Source organism: Helianthus annuus, chromosome 17 (assembly GCF_002127325.2).
Source record: "Helianthus annuus cultivar XRQ/B chromosome 17, HanXRQr2.0-SUNRISE, whole genome shotgun sequence".
NCBI classification, from domain to species: Eukaryota; Viridiplantae; Streptophyta; class Magnoliopsida; order Asterales; family Asteraceae; genus Helianthus; species Helianthus annuus.
This window is the reverse complement of record NC_035449.2, coordinates 4,868,701-4,888,998: the sequence shown is the minus strand read 5'-3', so window position 1 is coordinate 4,888,998 and position 20,298 is coordinate 4,868,701. Positions and strand designations below refer to the sequence as shown.

The 20,298-nt window shown below is 35.0% G+C and overlaps 2 protein-coding genes across 2 annotated transcripts; both read right to left on the bottom strand.

The window, feature by feature from the left end:
* Positions 1 to 6,420: 6,420 nt before the first annotated feature.
* LOC110924246 (zinc finger protein 10) lies at positions 6,421 to 7,848 on the bottom strand. The gene has a single exon (XM_022168276.2). It carries the CDS (start codon positions 7,711 to 7,713, stop codon positions 7,090 to 7,092), a length of 624 nt encoding a protein of 207 aa, XP_022023968.1. The 5' UTR covers positions 7,714 to 7,848; the 3' UTR covers positions 6,421 to 7,089.
* A 5,112-nt stretch (positions 7,849 to 12,960) lies between these two features.
* LOC110923528 (transcriptional regulator SUPERMAN) lies at positions 12,961 to 13,983 on the bottom strand. Its single transcript, XM_022167608.2, has one exon. It carries the CDS (start codon positions 13,754 to 13,756, stop codon positions 13,130 to 13,132), a length of 627 nt encoding a protein of 208 aa, XP_022023300.1. The 5' UTR covers positions 13,757 to 13,983; the 3' UTR covers positions 12,961 to 13,129.
* Positions 13,984 to 20,298: the final 6,315 nt, after the last annotated feature.

The window sequence follows — 20,298 nt, the reverse complement described above, 5'->3', positions numbered from 1 at the left end:
TGCAGCTGTAAAAAGGATTTTTCGTTATTTGAAGGCGTACCCTGACACCGGTCTGTGGTACCCTAGGGATAATAACTTTGAATTGGTAGCTTTCAGTGATTCTGATTTTGGCGGATGCAAAATCGACGGTAAATCCACAACGGCTGGATGTCAGTTTTTAGGAAATCGCCTAGTCACATGGCAGTGCAAGAAGCAGACGTGTGTCGCTACATCAACATGCGAAGCTGAATACATTGCTGCCTCAAGTTGTTGCTCCCAAGTCCTTTGGATCCAACAACAAATGCGGGACTACGGTTTTGAATTCCTAACTACTCCTATTTACGTTGATAATTCTGCTGCTTTAGATATCACTAGAAATCCTGTGCAGCACTCAAAGACCAAACACATCGAAATCAAATATCACTTCATACGTGATTGCTTTGAGAAAAGGCTAATCGATGTTGTTAAGGTCCACACCGATGACCAACGTGCCGACTTATTTACCAAAGCATTTGACAAATCAAGATTTGACTTTTTATTATTGGTAAACGGCATTAAGGTCAAGCAAGAGTAAAACCAACATCGGAAAATCATTTTTGTAAATACCTTTGTATTTTAAATTTATCTTAGTTTATTGATTTTAGGGGGAGTAGATCCAAAAATCTGAAAATCCAAAAACATCGAAAAATTTCAAAAACACAAAAAAATAGAAAATCAAAAATGAGTTTCCTGGCGAGCAAAAGAGAAAATGATAGTACATCAGTGGTCTATCCAAACCTCTTTAAATCTTAAATGAAAAACGATAAGCAGCTCTATATAAGATGTATCGGTAGGCTCACAATCATTTTAAAGTGTGCAGGGTGATATAAATCTTAAATCGACTGAAGACCAGGTGGGAACCATTCATTGGCATATGGTCTTAGTACCGAAATTTCGTTTGATAGATTGCCGAGGTTCTGAGATATTCGGTCTTTATGCTGCTTATCATCTGGGTATCATGGTTGTATCTTTTACCGAAAAATAACGGGGACGCAAGTCTAGATCTTCCATGATACTATACATACGTGTACATATTACACACTGCATTCGACCTCAATAAGTGATAAACAATCACATGTCCAAATCAAATAAGTGATAGAATATCACATTTATCCGGGTGTCAAGTTCGTCTCTCTGCTGTACGGAAGTACTGACCTGTTCACGGACTTGCACCTGTGCCCTCATGCATATGAAAATCAAGTTCCTCATCAATAAGTGATTATATCACATAGGGCTTGTTTTCAAATCAAAATAAGTGAGTATCTCACAGCTTATACGGTCAAACAGAAGATAATCGGTATACTCACCGGTAAGATGAACTCTCGTGCATACCTTGATACGGGAATGTGTCGTGATGTGGATGAACACCGGTCGGTAAGTATAAATCATACCTTAACGTATCCCCTCGCCATGATTACATCTGATAAGTTGAGCTTAAGTGGACAACAATACCGATAATTGTTATAGGATGCTTATCTTAATGTTAACTAACTGAACAACAAGAGTGTTTTGGCATGACCGTACACTGATATGATTCTCTTACCCTCGAAACTCGCAAAAAGAATGTCTGTATATATTTATTTACTGCTTAACTTTTATTGTCTTCTTTTAAACAGTTTCGTCGTTTGGTGCATATCAGCACGACATTAGCGGTGATGTCGTTTGATAACACTCAAAGGATTTTAAATTGTTGTCTTTTAATTTCAAAAATACCAAAAAGATTTTAGGTGTGTTTTAATATAAACTTTGTAAAAGCCAAAAAGATTTTATTTCTACCTTATTTTCGATCGTACGATGTTGGAGCTCAAGTCTTCGTTGCCTGAAACCTGACTGAAAACCGAATTGACTAAATCTTCATAAACGGTCAAAATTTGCAAGTTTTGAAAGTTAAAACTAAAATTGACAAATTTATTAAACTTTCAAACTGTCGGACGGTGTTTGATTATGACATGGTCATTCGTGTGTCATTTGGTTATACTAACTATTCCAAGCAGTTGTTCTCATTACGCGTTTAGATTTCTTGCATGTGCAGATTCTAAAGGCTAGGAGAACATGGTCGATGACAAGCTTTGGAATGAAGACACGACGAGAAGGCGCTCAAAAGATGAAGATGATCGAGTTGCCGCTGGCCATCATCAACACCACAAGGATCTCACTTCATAAAGATCAAGTCATTCACGAGCATAACTCAAGGGGGAGCTTATGTTAAGGGGGAGTTTGTCAACACACTTCCTACATGATACGGGTAGTTTGTTGATACACTCTCTGCTTTCAATACGTGAAGACTTTGAAGATCCTCCGACTTTGAAGACTTGAAAGGACATTAGAGTTTTGAGAACTCGAAGACCAAAGACCATCGAAGTTCGAGACGAGTCTACAACTATAGAAGATAAAGACAAAGCTACAGCCAAGGGGGAGTTTGTTGATGCACTTGTGTCTGTACTTTGTCTGTATTCGGTCTATATGTAAACGATGTCCTTGTCAGTCCTGTAAGTTGACCAAGTCAACCGTCCTCCTGGTTTGACTTGGCCAAACAGTTTGTGAAATGTTGAAAGATGTTCTGTGTCGAAGGGTAAGAGATCGAAGGATAATGTGGATCCTTCGATCTCATCGAAAGATATGTTTCGAATGATAGATCTCGAAAGGTGATCTTTCGAGGTCCCTGCTGATCCTTCGAATGCTTTGTCATCGATAGATGATCCTTCGGACCATCTATCGGATCCTTCGGACCAGACATCATGGGCTGGGTATAAATACCCATGCAGTGTGTTGAGTTTAGACAAAAAAAACACACACCGAAAAAGATAGAGTTTTGAGAGCATTCTGTCCAGAAAACACACACACACACTAGAGAGTTTGCAAAACACATTTGTGAACATTGAGCTTGTAACCGAAACCTTTCATACGTATTAATACAAGTGGTGTTAATCGGTGAACATTGTGTGTTGTGCTTCATACTTGTCTCATCCCGGTTTGCTTGCTAGCTTGGATTCCGCACTCGCTAGTGGGTTAGTATAACAAGGTTTGAGGTTCGTCATCCTCCGACAAGGGACCTACAGACGACTACAAAAATAAGCAACTCGCACAGTTAAATATACACGTCTAGATGTAAAACTTAGGTATATGAATATATAATACCTTTAATATCTTAGTAATTTATTTAGAAAAAAAACATTCACAAATACTTAATATATATATAGTAATAACAAATTTAAAAAGAAAAGAATTAATGGTAGAGTGAAGGTGGACAAATAGAAAGAAAAAAATTTGGATAGGTGGATAAATAATATGATAGGAAAATTGAATAGTAATTTTGAGTGTAGAGAGAAATTTGCTAAATAATATAGGGAAAATTTCTACAAAAGTTATATAAAGCTATTGTAATTACGTTTAGTTTGTTGGGTATATCATGAAACATTGTAGAGCATATAAAATTAAAATGAAAAATTCAGATCCGGCCACTTAACTTACGAAATCAAAGATTGAGTAACCTGAGTTATCAAAGTACAGTTTTTTACTTGACACCTACGTACGTATAATAAATATATATAGAAAGAATAACAAAAAAGATAGATGCCACTTGAGCTATCCTTTTCATGTACTTGCATGTAGGGGGGGGGGTAAGTGCACGGTCCTCCCAACCGCCGGAGTGATCTCACTCCGGGAGCCGCTACCCGACCAAGCTAGCTCCGCGATGACTTCCCCATGCCGAGTTCTTACCCTGGGCGACATTTGCCACTCCCAAGACTCGAACCCGGTACCTCTGGGAAGAGGTGGGTGTCGGTGGCCAACTGGGCTACCCCAATTGGTTATGTACTTGCATGTATGATAGTGTGTATCCATCATCCATAAGCATTTACTTGCAACTAGAATTATAACTTTGCCTAATCGTTCCAAGAATTTTTCTTTGAACTTTGCGTATGACAAACGTAGTTTCACAATCAGATGTAGGCTGTCATATACAAAAGAAAACTATCATAAACTGGTGTTGTTTCATAAATAAATTCTTAGTTTTGGAAGTTTCTTCTTGTTCAAGTCGATCTATGCATATTTCCACCACTAACATCTATTCAAATTTAGACAAGGATGAAGAGGGTAGTCGGCTGTCTAAATTAATTATTGAAAAGGTAATGCATGGGCTGTAACCTTGGGTTTTGCTCTAGATCGTGTATATCCCTATATATAATCGCCTATTGGAAATTAAGTCATCCTAGTTAAATTAAAAATAAATACTAAAATTTAAGCAAGTCAACAAAGAAATTTTCAGAATGAAACATTATGAAATAACTTGTGAAGTTTGATTTGGGATCACGGCATCTAAAAGGCGCAAGCATTCACGAATCACAGGAACATCACTCGTTCAACCCTAAAAAATAGATTTATTATTTACTTTAGCAGATTAGTACTTTAAATTTCTAGCTTTAAATTTTAGTTTGATTGTTTTTGAACAATTATGTATAACAACTTATTTAAACTTTAGCATAAAAATACCCAAATGTCCTGTATAGCTAAATGCGTCCATGGGTTTGACCTAAAAACGACCCGAACTCGTTTATACTCAATTATTAGTAATACTGGAATACAACGGCTAACATCTAATGAACTTTGTTTAGGATCATTTCTAGTTTATTGTGACAAGCTAGCATTGTTCTTTATACATTCGATTACAATAATCCCAAAGGATATGGTGTGGGGTAGGTTCAAATCCTGCAATGTACGTGAAGGTATAAGCGTATTTGAAATTATGCTAGTTTAATAACTTCTATTAAATTTGTACCATTTACTTCTCCAGGGGCGTAGCTTTCAAGGGGCCGGGAGGGGCGTCCGACCCCCTGAACTTTTCGCTCAGTAGTGTTATGTATGTACGTTTCGTATAGAATTTTTTAGGTATATATGTTTTTGACCCCCCAAATATTAGGTCCGGTGATTTCCGACCCCCCGGTGGAAATTTTCAACCTTCGCCACTGTACTTCTCCACTTATTTTTTTATATACATTTTGAAATTTGTTCTCATTTAGACATACAAAAGATAGTACTGTACAGTCTTATATAATTTAATATTAAAAGTTAAAACATAATGCTAAAGGATACAAAAGAAATCTCCTTCTATGAAAAGAGCTCAGGATTGCAAGTACAAATAGTGTAGCAGTAGAACATAAAAATACCAAATAAGAGCAACTTTTCAGGTTTTACATGATTGACCAGATATGCAAATACGATCTCAAGGTTTAATTCACCACAGCGATATTATTGTAAAGACCCCATGTTCACCTTCATAAATTTGCAGTTCTGCTTTTGGAAGTATACCTAGGAAGGGTCGTTTTAGTTACTGCAAGAGAGAGGGGGTAATCATTATCCATGGCTTTTGGGCCCATGCACTGGAATAAGACTTGTGCTTCCTTCACGACCCTCCTTTTTAATCTCTCTGCAAAACAACTTTTCACTTTCCATATCTTGGTCGATCTATTTGTACCAGGACTAGGACTGTCTTATTGGATTCACCCATCTTTCTCTTGCATAAAAGGAAGAAAAGAAACAGTGATACAGTCACACACATCTTGCATAAAAGGGAGAAACGAAATAAAGTGATACAGTCACACACAGAGATGAATTCTCAGCTCTATGAATTTTTTTAACCAAACCAAAGTACTAGGTAAAAATATTAGGGTGAAATGAACTCTCAGCTCTATGAATTTTTTAACCAAACCAAGGTACTAGGTAAAAATATTAGGGTGAAGGGACGCCCCTTTCATGTACCCTAGCCCCCTCCAATCCTACATTGCACATTATTTTTACTCTAAACTACACTTAAACCACAAAAACACTAGCAACACTCATTTCAACTAGCCTAAAACTTTTTATTTTCTTTTAAATAAAAAGTAAATTCAACAATTAAAATTACTAATACTTTCATTTATATGTTCTTGTTGGATAAACTTAGGTAGTTGGTGGTCTATCCAGGGGCGGACCCACACTATGTGGATCCGGGTCCCCGGACCACAATGTTTTTCAAAAAGTTAGTAGAGACGGTATGTTAATTTTTTATGGACCCCATAAGAAAATTAGATGGAACCCATTGTAATAAGGTGAAGGTTGGTGTGGTGGTAAATTTGTGGTCTTGTAACTAAAAGGTCATGGGTTCAATTCTCAATATAGCTTTTTTTACTTCACATTTATTGTGTTTATCATATCAAAGCATAACAGCTTCCGCTTCAAGTTTAATATTTACCAATAGAATACTATAAAAAAATTAATAATCTGAACTGGTATGGAAAAATCAAAGGTAATACTAAAATTTATAAGTTTATTTAAATGTATTAAAACAATCCAATATCAAGTTACTTGAGTTAATTGCGTTTATTTGAATTTTATATTTTTTAAACTTAATTCGAATTAACAATTTAACTGAATTTAAAAGTCGATTTGCGTTCGGCTTGATTTGATTCAAGTTGATAAAAATATATAATTCAACTTAATAAGTCTGTATTATTAAAATTATGTTGTCGGACCGTCTCCCGACCCGACCAGAACGACGACCGACCCGAAAAAGGGACCTCAGTGAAAAAAAAATCCTGGGTCCGTCACTGGGTCTATCTATCAATGGAAGATTTCAACCATCTCCACTGTCAAGGATCTATCATCTATTGAAGTTACACCAGATGACTGAAGTGATCCCAAAAGTTATTTAGCCGGAAATGGAGGAGAATTAGGAACTCATAAATTAAGTATAAATGAACGATTCTTTTCATTATGATTAAAAAAAAGTTACCAAATACTATTATGGAAAGTAAAAGATCCATAACCAGATCAAATGATTCTGCACTAGATGATAACACCCCGTTACTATAAGCTTTTTTCTCATCATTATATTAACCTCAAAAAATTCCACGTTATTCCACCAAACATCAATCTCCCTATATCTTTTAATATACAAAAAGCCTCTGATAATGGGAAACAACAATAAAAATGATCCACCTTTTTTCAGATGAAAAGTAGAGAAGAAGGAAGCTCCTACACAAACACAGGAAAAATCACACATTCAAGCATAATAAAACACACCATGTTTATGTTTCAAGAAGCCGATGAACTGCATCCTAGACGAAGCTCAAGATCAATACCTTCCATTGCCAAATCAGTCTTCTTTATCATGTTGGCAAGACTAACTCTTTGGTTGCTTTTATGATCTATTGATGTTGATGCTTCATATTTGCTAGAATTAGGGAGAGAATAATTGAGGCCATGAGGAGCTACAACTGCCGAAACATTCACGAAGTTACCGGTATAGGGATGAGGTTTGAATGAGTGAAGATGTGAGGGACTTCCATTCACATTATTTGAAGATGAAGGTTTGAAAATAGTATTAGGTTTAGTTAAGGAAAAGAGAAAACATAGACCACCATCAGCTACAAGTTCTTCAGTTGGAATCAATAGAGTGGAAGAAGTAGAAGAAGATGAGTTAGGATTTTTCAAGTTAGGTTGTGCTTGGTGGAGACGAGCCCTGTCGCGGCGGTGCACATTCATGTGACCACCAAGAGCCTGAGCTGACCGGAATTCTCTTCGGCAAAATGTGCAAGTATAGGACCGCGGTGGCCAAGTGGTTCCCATGACATTTCTGGTGTCTTCGGCGAAAGCTTTCACCTCCCATGACTCATCTTCTTCTTGAGAGTCCACTGTCATTGAATTAGTGTTCCACATCCAGAAGATTATGCCAACGATAGGTGGATCTAGCTATGGGGAGTTGACAAAAAGGCAAGATCAAACAACCAACCTATAGCGGTAAACAAATATTAATGGTGGTGGTCTGGTGGAGAATGTTTGGATATGAAAATATGAAGGTTAATAGAAAATATTTGATATTTATTAAAAAACTAACAAAAGGAAATTCTAGACGAGTAGCCAGCGTAGATAAAGATTGCCGTTATATCATATATAAAATATCACTCAAATTTTATACAATTTAAATTAAAAGGTTAATGGTTATTGTTTAAGCTCATGAATGTATTAGTTATATACATCCCTTCTTGGTTTCCCATCTATTACTTTTGGTCGGATTAATATTGATTTCTAGTTTATACTTGGGTGTTATGTTTTACGGATGAGTTATCCTATACAATGGTCGGATTAATATTGATTTCTAGTTTATATTTGGGTGCTATGTTTTACGGTTGAGTTATCCTATACAATCTTCTAAATCTAAAAGGGTAGAATGACACAATAAATCACAAAAATATAACACAATGGCTAAGAAAAAAGACACAATAAATTGTAAAAAAATACACAATGACGAAAATAAAAAATATAATGCGAAATAAAAAGACATAATGATCTAAAAAAATTCGAAAATCTACTAGCTTAAAATATAAAAAGCGAAAACTTAAAATCTAAGATCGTAGAGTTTCGAGGAGATGGTTCCAATGCCGCTACAATAAGTTCAATCGGAGTGCGTTTAATACATTTTCTACGACTTCCTAATTTTAAAAGACTATGTATTTGAACCTGACAGTTACTTTTACTAATCAAGAGTTATATTGAAAGGTATTAAATAGGGTTTAGTTGTTCTTATGTGTTAGATATGGTAGTGAAGAATGATGCATATTGTTGAGCCTACATATATAAAGATAGGAGGGGACCATTAGTGTCTTCTACCATAAGAACTTAAAACCCTGCAGGTCCTATCTACGTTTCTTAGCTGTATCTCTTACCTACAAATGTTTTTTTTTGGTATCTGCGATTTTCGGTTTTAGAAGTACTAATTACGTGTTTTTATGGACGTGTTTAGTTTTTTCTATATATTCTTATATGTTCTAAGAGATACAGAACTAATGAAAATTTGAAAATAGATTAAAAGAGAGAAATTTAGACAAGTAGAAAGTATACTACACTAAAATAGGGGTGATAGGCAGGGTGAAGATGGAGACAAGATTGGAGCCGGAGAAGTCTTAAGAACTTTGAATAATACGATAAATATTTTTGAAAAACAATGTTCAGTTGTTCTACAAATTACAACTTTATCTTATTTTATAGAAATTTTCGCAGAAAAGAGTAGTTGAAAATGTTTCATGTTTTCCATAAAAGAAGATCATGAAATTAATTATACTGAGCTTCTGGGATCTCTAGAACCATGCTTATTTTTGACCAATTTTGAAAACAATCTACAAATATAATAAACAAATATTTCTAGTTTTACACTATAGAAGATAAACAAGTACGCCAATAGTCAATTGTCTTGCTTTCAGTCTTTCACCACCGTGGGGTTTATGTAGTTACAAATGTTGATAGTTGGTCCACAAAATGGTTCCTTTCTAGCATTCAAAACAACCTGGCCTATTGCAGCAACCCCATATTTGGAATTAGTATCTTACATATAAATCCAATAGATCTCGTAGCCCAACTTATCAACAAATATAGTGTTTTCTTTTTATTAATGCAACATTCATCTGTGTCCCGTAATTATTAGATATCGTGACGTTATTGCTTGGCATACAAAGTGTTTTCTAAATTTGTATTTAAACTAGGCTTCTTCACGAGCCAAATTTGAGCCGAGCTAGACTCAACTCCAATCCGAGCTACGACTTAGCTCAACTCAACATGAAATCTCTTTATTGAGCTAAATTCAAGATCGAACTGATTTCAAAAGTTTTTTTTAGCTAATTGATGATATTTATCTGCAATTTTGCCAATGGAAAAAAACATTAACATGGAGTTGGGTGTCTCTACGATAGGGCCAACCTCTTTATATTAAATACAAATTGAGTTAGGTAATTGACATGGAATAGCGACGTCAATGGGTTAGGTAATCGACATGTTTTGTTAATTTCAATCTTATACTCGACTAGAAAAGCGTCTCTTACCCGATCTTATATATGTCTGTCGGCACTGGCGGAGCTTCTTTTGGGGGCGAGGTGCCCCGACCCCGCCGGTTTTCAATCGTAGTGTTAGATTTTACCGAAAATTTCCAAAAAATTTTACCGCCATAACACCTCCACACCACCAAATTCAGTGACACGTTGCTACTTAGGATGCACTTCTTATCATTCATCAAGTTGAGACCTTGAACATTAGATCCAAGACTCAACTAAAAAAACCCCAATTCCTAGAATATGTTCAATGAATCACAATTGCTGCTTAACGGTGTACATAACGACATTAGATAGTTTATCGAGAAAACTGATGTGTGTGAGAGAGAGAGAGAGAGAGAGAGAGAGAGAGAGGATCGACGAAGATGAAAGGTCGGACATGGTCTCTGATCGGTCGTTCGTCCTGTTCTAGAGACGATGATGATGGTAAGGATTCCAGCGATAACGACGGTGATAAGGCTTTATGCCGGCGATAACGATGGTGGCATTAGAGTTTCGATGATAGATGGTGTTCGAAGACGGGAAGCTAGACGAATGGTGATGGCAACGGTGGAGGTGGTTATGGAGGTGGTTTTCTAAAGGAGAGAGTAGAGAGAGATGTCTCTATATGTATGTGATATATATAATATTATAAGAAGTGGTTCTCTGATATATATATATATATATATATATATATATATATATATATATATATATATATATATATATATATATATATATATATATATATATATATATATATATATATAGGGGGCTGCTAGAATGAGAACCACCCCGAGTTGTAAGAACCGCGAGAACTACACCCCACGGAGCGCCGTTCGCCATGATTTTTTTTTACAAGTAGATGTGTGTATTATAAACACAGCCGTAAAAAATCATGGTGAACGGCGCTCCGTGGGGTGTAGTTTTTTACACCACAAGTTTGGTGTTTTTTATTTTTTTTTCTTTTTTCTTTTTTTTTTCACCAAACTTGTGGTGTAAAAAACTACACCCCACGGAGCGCCGTTCGCCATGATTTTTTACGGCTGTGTTTATAATATACACATCTACTTGTAAAAAAAAAATCATGGCGAACGGCGCTCCGTGGGGTGTAGTTCTCGCGTTTCTTACAACTCGAGGTGGTTTTCATTCTAACGGCTCCCTATATATATATATATATATATATATATATATATATATATATAGGGGACCGCTAGAATGAGAACCACCTCGAGTTGTAAGAACCGCGAGAACCACACTGTACGGGGCGAGGTGGACCAAATTTTTTTTTCAAAAACGGAGATGCATGTATTATAAACACATTCGTAAAAAAAAAATTTTAAAAAACTGCCGTGCGTGTAGTTTTTTACACCACAAGTTTGTGGTTTACGAGTTCCGTAAATTTACGGAACTCGTAAACCACAAACTTGTGGTGTAAAAAACTACACGCACGGCATTTTTTTTTAAAATTTTTTTTTACGAATGTGTTTATAATACATGCATCTACGTTTTTGAAAAAAAAAATTGGTCCGCCTCGCCCCGGATCAAGTACCTCTCGCGGTTCTTACAACTCGAGGTGGTTCTCATTCTAGCCCCCTATATATATATATATATTAATAATCAAGGGTTAGGATTAGTTCACTAGTGTTCACAATAAAATGAGTTGTATATATATATATATATATACATAGGGAGTGTTCAAGCGAAAACTCATTTTATTGTGAAAATTTGAAAACTAACTAAAAAAACCTAAAAAGCATGCCAAGTTTTTTTTACAATTTTTTTTATAAATTTTCGCTACTTTTTATATATAAATCTTTTTTCTTCAGAAAAAAAAAAAACAATTGTACTGCACATGTGCAGTACACATATAATGCACATTTGCAGTACAAGTTATTTGTTTTTTTATATATAAAAAGTAGCGAAAATTTGTAAAAAAATGGCCATGTTTTTAGGCTTTTATAGTTAGTTTTCATGTTTTCAATTTAGTAGTGGTTATTAATTAAACCCTCCCATATATATATATATATATATATATATATATATATAGAGAGAGAGAGAGAGAGAGTGTGTAAAATACAATTAGGGTTAACGTACGACGCGTATGAACGTGTGTTGTTTCATCAAAATCACGACTCGAATTGGGTTCCAATTGGGTTCAATTTTCTTTTCGTTTCAGTTCAAATTGGCCATTGTTCGGTCAATTTTATCGAACTGGGTTCAAATTCATCGTTGATTTTGAAAAGTTTCATCAAAATGATGACTAGAAATCAAAACAGTAGAAGAGAGGATGGAGGAACATGACCAAGCTTTGATTCAGACCGTAGAACAGAGGATGCAGGAACATGACCAAGCTTTGATTCGATTGGAGTCAACGGTCAGTAATAATGGTATCAGACCGTAGAACAGGGGATGCGATTTTGAACTGGGGAGTTAGGGGCATGCGTGATTATGGGTATAACGTGCCTAATTAATGTTTTCAACATGCGTGATTAGGGTTTTTGAGTTTATAACGTGAGTGATTTTCAAATGAACATGCGTAATTATAACGTGAGCTATTTTAGTTTTTAGCATTTAGCATTTAGCATTTAGCTTGGGGGGTGGGGGGGGGGGTTAGGTTTTCGGGGGGTGGGGGTCAGGTTTTTTTAAGGTTTTTTTAGCTATTTTAAGTTGTGTTCACATTAGTTCTCGAGGTTATCGCAATAAAGTTGGTTCTCGCATGAACCTTACCCTATATATATATATATCTAAATTACTTAGTTATAGTTCTTGGCAAGATAAAGGATCACACCGTTTATCCAAACTGTAAAAAACTATGAATATATATTATGCAATATTATAAAATATAGAATGAGCAACAAAAATGTATTGCAGATAATAGTTGACAGATATCTCTACGAAATGACTTTGCACATGAAAATTCTTATGATACTTTTTATTTACCTCGAAATCATCCCTTTCATTATTCAACTTAGAATACATTTCGGTTTTTTTTGGTGTAGAGTAGTATATTCTTGTATGGGTAATGTTACATCTTATATTATAGTAACCATCCATAAACTTAGAAAAAAGGATCACTTTTCCATATTTATTAATATGATTGAGATGTGTAAATAGAAGGGACATATCATTTAATTTCCTTCTTTCAGAATCACGAACAAATCAAAAAATAAAACTCCATCAGATAAAAAACAAAAGGATTGGAGATTGATAACAAAACAGAAAAGAAACACACACATTCACACACAAAAAAACATACAATATATGTATGTGTTTCAAAACCCAAAAGAGCTGCATCCTAGGCGAAGCTCTAGATCAATACCTTCAATTGCTGAATCAGTTGTCTTTCGTCTTTTTTTGTCGATACTAACTTTTTCATTGCTTTTACAGTTTGCGGACGTGGATGCTTCGGTGTAGCCAGAATTGGACAAAGAAGAATTGAAGCTACGAGGAGCCACGGCTGTCGGAAAATCAATGACTTCATCAATATTGGGACAAGGTGAAATGGATAGAAGAGTAGAGGGATTGCCTTTGACATTATTAAAAGATGAAGGGTCGAAAAGTCCATTAGGTCTTGGTAGAGAGTAGAGAAGGCATAGGCCACCATTTGCAACAAGTTCTTGAGTTGGAATCAAGAGAGTAGAAGAAGTAGCAGATGAAATATTAGAGTTTACCAAGTTAGGCTGAGTTTGGTGGAGACGAGCCCTATCACGACGGTGGACGTTCATATGCCCGCCTAGAGCTTGTGCCGATCGGAATTCTCTCTTGCAAAATGTGCAAGTGTAAGACCTTGGTGGCCATGTGGTTCCCATCACATTTCTTGTGTCTTCCGCAAAGGCTTTCACCTCCCATGAATCATCTTCTTCTTGAGAACTTGCCACTACTGAATTTGGGTTCCACATCCACAAGACGCTGTAGCGGTGTCGGTGGCCGGAGCTACGGTTAGTTATAGTTATTTAGTTAGTTAATGGTTGTGGATAGAAAATGCAAGATTAATGAGCCGCTCCGTTTATAGTAGAAACAACCTTAATGGGGTGGAGAATGTTTGGTGATAATATTGTGAAGGAATAAAGGTTAAATAGGAAATTGATTTATTATAAAAGAAATTGGAGATGAAACAAAATCCTATTAGTATCCAGCGCATCAACAATGTCAAAGTGTTATTTTCATATTTTGTTTTTTCTTTTCTACATTGTCTTCAACGCTCTTTCAGTTATTCTTTCCTACCATGAAGAAAAGAATATAAAATAAAAAACAAGGTGAAACTACATATCACTTGAGAAATTTATATATGTAAAATCATAAATATTATAAAACTTGAAAAACTAGTCTTAATAAATTAATTAATCTAATTTAAGGACATGACCAATATGGTAAATTAATCTTATCTTTTTCCGTTAAATACCCAAATTGTTGAACCTTTCTTTTCAGAATCAACAATATGTTAGAGAAATGCACAAGGCGTAAAATGCAATTGTGCATTAGTGGAAGAGAGAAAATGTGATGATTAATCATCACATGTATCACATTTAAAGCCCTCATGCCAAATCCACACACTCAGTTGTGACTACCGAAGATCGTTGCACAACCTCATCAGTGACAAAGGTTGACCATCATTTACAAAATTCTAAAAGTATGTGGCATATAACATTTAAAACTGCAGTTGACAAACGGTCTGAATAGTCGTTGTTTGGTTAGTTGATATGAAAAGAATATGATCAGACCGTTGCTAACACAATACATTACAACATAATTCATCAAAGGGCTATTTGTGATTTTCAATACTTTCACTCATTCATTGCAAGTAGCAGTTTTCTTATCAAAATCGATGGTGGATAGTTTTGTCACTAATCTTATTGCGACGGATGTTTGAAAAATATACCATTTCCGTTGGAAAAATATAACGTTGTAGTTTTTTTCAATGTTTTAAATACCGGTATGAACCGGCCGGTTATACCGGTTAAACCGGATATCGAACACGAGTCCGGTACGATAAAGGCCGGTAAAACCCGAATGCGGTATGTCTTATGTACCAGCGGTAAATCCGGTTCTACCGGTTCAAACCATTGAACCGGTTTGCATTATCTCAAGATTTGATTTCTTTATTTTAATAAAATACAATATTAAGGTAATATTGATCATCCATATTTCCGGTAATTAACCTAGTGCCTTCTATTCCAATATTTTGTCATTGTTGAAATTGTTACTCACCTCATACAATGCAATATTGTTTATAACAATAAAAAATATTCTAAAAATGCTTAATAGTTTACAATAAAAATAGTTGGTTTTAGATAAACCTATGATCAGTTACACAAATCCTAGTTGAGATTGGATTGTTTTTTGAGATGAATTTATATTTTATGGAATTTATAGGGTTCACTAGTAACACGGTTCAACCGTCCATTACCAGCCCGGTTCAACCGGTTGAACCATTTTAGAGCACAACCCGGTATGACTTAAAAACCGGTTTTTAAAACATTGGTTTTTTTTTTGTAAACCATTTTCGTAGATGACTGCTTTTTACAAAATATTTGCCATGGATTATTTTGTGTCAGCGCTATTTTATGATAAGACTTTTTTAGATGGATATGTGATAAATAATAACTAAGACGGCGTGGCTATAGACTTGTTTTGCAACGGCCTTTCTATTGCAATTCAGGTACTATACCTTTTGGGTTAAAAAAAAGTGTATGTTGTTTTGTTGTTTTTCATATTTTCTTTTAGAAATGTATTCAAAATTTTTATTAATAGACACCAACATAAATAAAACATTTTTCTATAAAATTATATAAATAAGAGTAACGTTTTCTTCTAACAATTAGCTAACATTAAATTATACTTACTTTTTCTTCTAACAATTGCACAATTTAATTTTGGGAATACTTATACCAATAAGGGAAATATGTATCAGTAATTTTATTTTAAAAATAAATGTAAAGATATATTTTAATGTTTTAATTCAAGAAAAAAGTAAAGGTAGATATAGTTGATAGTTAGTTTATCACTGAATATATTTAAAAACCCAACAAACAGCATCAATGTTTATTTTTAAGTGATAAAATATATTTTTAGATTTGCTAAACGGTTTTATGAAGTCATATATTCATTTAACTTTGAGGTTTCTATTTACGGTGAGATTATCAACATTTAAAAAAATTATTAATTGATTTATAATTATTTCTCAGATCATCTTTATTTTACTTTTTATCTATATATAGCGTGTGTAATTCCGTCGCAATAGCAACATGAATGTCTATTTGCATTTAGCTTTTTTAGTAGAGATGTGTCTATATGTCACCAAAAGTCATCTACATCTCCGATGTGCAATCCAAATTGTGACAATATATGGTCGTCAGAATTTCATCAACAAAATATCAAATATAATCATTTTCAATTGCAAAAGCCAGATAAACTATAAGTGTGGAAGGAGTGGTTAAACACTTAGAGTGACCTATGTAGCACGGGGACTCCATTTATGTGGCCGTACCCGTCTCGGGTACTTGTCGGGGACGGAAACGCCATGGGTACTCGTCGGGGACGTTTCCCAAACGTTTCCAATGTCGGGGATATATCCGGTAGAAGTATCCAGTCCGTTTCCATTTATTTTTAGGGTTTTAACCCTTTCAAATTCCATAACCGGCCATTAAATAAATAGAACTATCATCTTCGGCTTCTCTAATCTCTAAACTCTCAAGTCTCATCATCTCTAATTCTCTATCGATTGCCGATCTCTCACTAGATGAACCGGAATTAGAAATTGATTTAATGATTGATAATTAATTACCTTTGGAAGATGTAGTATTTTTGGAATTTGTTTAATATATTTTTATTTTTTTATATTTTTTATTGTCGTACCCGTATCTTGGAATTTTGAGTTATGCCGTTCCTCGTTCCCGTATCATCCCCGTACCCCGATCCCGTACCCGTTCTAGTGCTACTTAGAGAGTGACAAACTAAAAAATCAACCAATGAGAGTTTGCCATGTCAAAGTGGTAAACTATGCTCAAAAGTGTTGGCAATTGTTAGACACTTGGTGAAGTGGTAAACTATTTAAAAAAAAAGGTGTGATTGGTTGAGATGGCATGTACCCCAGTCTACACACCCCCTCTCTCTCTCCTCCCCTCCCTCTCCTCGCATCGGTGTTCCCTCACCGAAATCTTCCCCATTTTCGGCAACATTGTGCGGCAAAAGAGTTGGCAGCGGTTGCCGATGTGGTTTACCGCTGCCACTCCTAACACCCTAATAAAATAATAATTTTCAATTGCAAAAGCTAGATAAACTATAATAAAATAACATATCGCTTGAGCTATCCTTTTCTTGTACTTGCATGTATGTTCGTGTGTATCTATGTAATCGCCTAACAATTACTAGGAACCTTAAAATTATCTTGCCTAATCCTTCCAAGAATTTTTCTTTGAAGTCTGCGTATAACAAACGTAGTTGCATTCTTAGATGTAGACAGTAATCAACCAGAAAAGACTTATAAATTGTTGTCATTTCCTAATAAATTCCTAGTTTTGTTATTTTCCTCTTGGTTCGACTGCCGGCACATACACCATTTTTCATCGAAATAATTAGTATACTAGGATGGAGTCAGCTGTCTCCATTAGTGATTAGAAGATGATTTGTTGTTCCCTAATCTTGGTCTTAATCCTGATCAAATAAAATTTCAAATATATATAAAGCCGGCCTTGACTACACATAATTAAATTTACACTTCAGTTTATGCTCCCAAAATTAGGTAGGGTTAAAATCCATTTAGATTGCAGCAATTCTAATTCACACTTTAAAAATTATATATATTTTATTCATAAATTCACATTGTTAATATCATTATTAGTAACTGGGTATTGAGTTCTAAAGCCAAACGTTCGGAAACATGCTAGTATCAGTCTTGTCTGACCTGAAAAAGGTATATTTGTATGATAATATAAGTTAGTAAACTAAAACGGATAGTTATGATTGTTGGTGGCATTTGCCGAATCTCTTAGGGTATAAGGAGTGGTTAAACACTTTAAAGTGGCAAACCAAAAAACCGACCAATGAGAGCGCGCCATGTCAATTAGGCAAAAGTGTTTAAACTTTGGTGAAAAATGTTGGCAATGGTTTAAACACTTGGTGAAGTGGTAAACTATTTTTTAAAAAAAAAGGAAAAAAGTTTGATTGGTTGAGATTGGAATGGACCCCACCCCATACCCCTCTCTCTCTTTCCTTTCTCCTTTCCCGCTTCGGTAAAGCTTCACCGCATGGGATCCTCATTGATCGGTAAACTTTGGTTGGCAATGGTTTGCCATTTCGGTAAACCAAGTTTACCGACACAAATATGTGCCACACCGTATCCCCTTAAACCATGTAGTTTTCTGTTTGATATTTTAGGTTGACATAGAATTTTTTTTTTTTTTTTTTTTTTTTTTTTGTTTATACCATATTAGTACATAAAGAAATATATAATAGGACACATCATAGGTTCAAATTCCCCACCTGATCGTTTTCCAAATCAATGGAAGTGTATCTGTTCTTCAAATACTTCAATTTTCTTTAGAGAGCAAGGGCACAAGTTTTTTTTAATGGCAGTGATTTATAGTTGTTTACCAGCAAGAAGCTAGAACATTGAGTACAATTACAAAGGAAAGTTAACAAACTTGAAATTACACTATTTATCCTATCGAAGAGACATATAATTCGCCTTGTATTTTACCCGTTAGAATGAGTAAGCTTTAAAGTTCTCCAAAGCCTTAGCAACTGTTGCATGAGTGTTGTTGAAGATATTCCCATTTCTAGCATACCATATAATTAAACCAACAAGTAGCTTGACAGATCGTCTTAAATGCTTTTGCATGTAATGAAGAGAGTAGTGATTTGTTTAAGCTATCCCGCCTATCCATTACTTCTACTAGCAAACGACCAAATCGATCGGTACACTAAGTAATGCTCGATCAAGTACCTGGCAAATTCAAATGAAACCATTGTATGATCCACTGATTCAAGAAATTCACCACACAAAACTGGAATCTATATGGACACTTCTCTTTGTTAAGGCGTCTTTTGTATGTACACGGATTTGGACTGCTTTCCACATAAAGCAATTGATCTTCAATGGTGCCCACTTTAACCCTGCTTGGGGTTAAGAAATCTACTGAGATACACCATGTGCTATAAATGATCTAACTCAATGAGTCAAGAAAGCACTTGAATGGTCACCCAAACCATTTATCATTCGTATTCGTGATTGTCACAGTCTTTAAAAAATCAACTAACAAATGCAAATTCATGGTTTCCCTCTCATGTTGCGACAATCGCTTCCACTCCCATTTCAAAACCATGTTGTGTTGTAATCAAGTGTAGCGATCTTTGATCTTGCATCTTTTTGTAGACTCCAATGCAAAAATCGTTGGGAATAGATCAGCTAAAAGAAATTGTTTAAACAAATAATCCAAGGAAAACATGATTTCATTTCCTCGATATAAATCATTGATATATTTTTCCAAATACCTTGAATACATGACTTCGGTGGAACAAGATATTACTGATTGAATAAAAAGACGCTATAAACCTTGCAAGTAATTGCCAACCATCATATTTAAGCCTCCGCCATTTGACCAAAACAGCAAGATTTGCTGAAAGTAGACAACCAGAGTCAGCCTCATTCGGACCCATAACATTTTTTCACCACAACCACAAGCTTTAATCAACAAATTTCATTCTCCAATGAATAGCATGTGTGGTCGCTATGGATGCACTTAGACATCGTTTTTTTATTTTCTAATTTAGGGGTACTTTTAGTTGAGTTTAGAACAAGTTTCATTTGTTGGGTATAAGTATTAGTATTAACACAATAGTAAAATAATTCGCATTATTGTTGGTGATGTAGTTATTTTTACTGTAGAGTTATGGATTTTAACAATTGAAAGAAGTTTAGAATATATTTTTATTTGGGCTAAAAAAAGATTCATCGTACCAACCTTCTCAAGCCCAAATTGAGAGTGTAAACGCCTAACCAACCAAGCCACAAACGTTAAGAAACTCCCGATGATGATGATGTCATAAACGTATGCATGCGCATGGTAAGTAGTTGTATCTCAGAAATAAATGATCATAAAAATATATTAGAGACATACTTAGTAAATCCAAATGTAATGAGAGCTAAAAGTAACTTAGAAAGCCAATCACTTGATTTGTTTAAGACAATAAAGTGAGTTATGTAGCAAGCATACGTGAAGTGAGTAGGTCATGTCATCCAGGAAAGCAATGAGGTTACATCTAGTTATGATGTTATGATCAACCGAATAATGAATGATCTTGTTATGGTATTTCGTTAATATTGTCGCCATTCCGGAGAGCTCGGTTGAGGCGCCATCTGAAATCAATAATCTTCTTCACATCCTATAAGTATTAGGGTTTATTATGTAATTAGTTAATAGTTAGATAGATAGTTTAGATT

Excerpts from the sequence above, each read along its gene's own strand:
- LOC110924246 (XM_022168276.2), bottom strand. The coding sequence starts at position 7,713 with ATGTGGAACACTAATTCAATGACAGTGGACTCTCAAGAAGAAGATGAG.
- LOC110923528 (XM_022167608.2), bottom strand. The coding sequence starts at position 13,756 with ATGTGGAACCCAAATTCAGTAGTGGCAAGTTCTCAAGAAGAAGATGAT.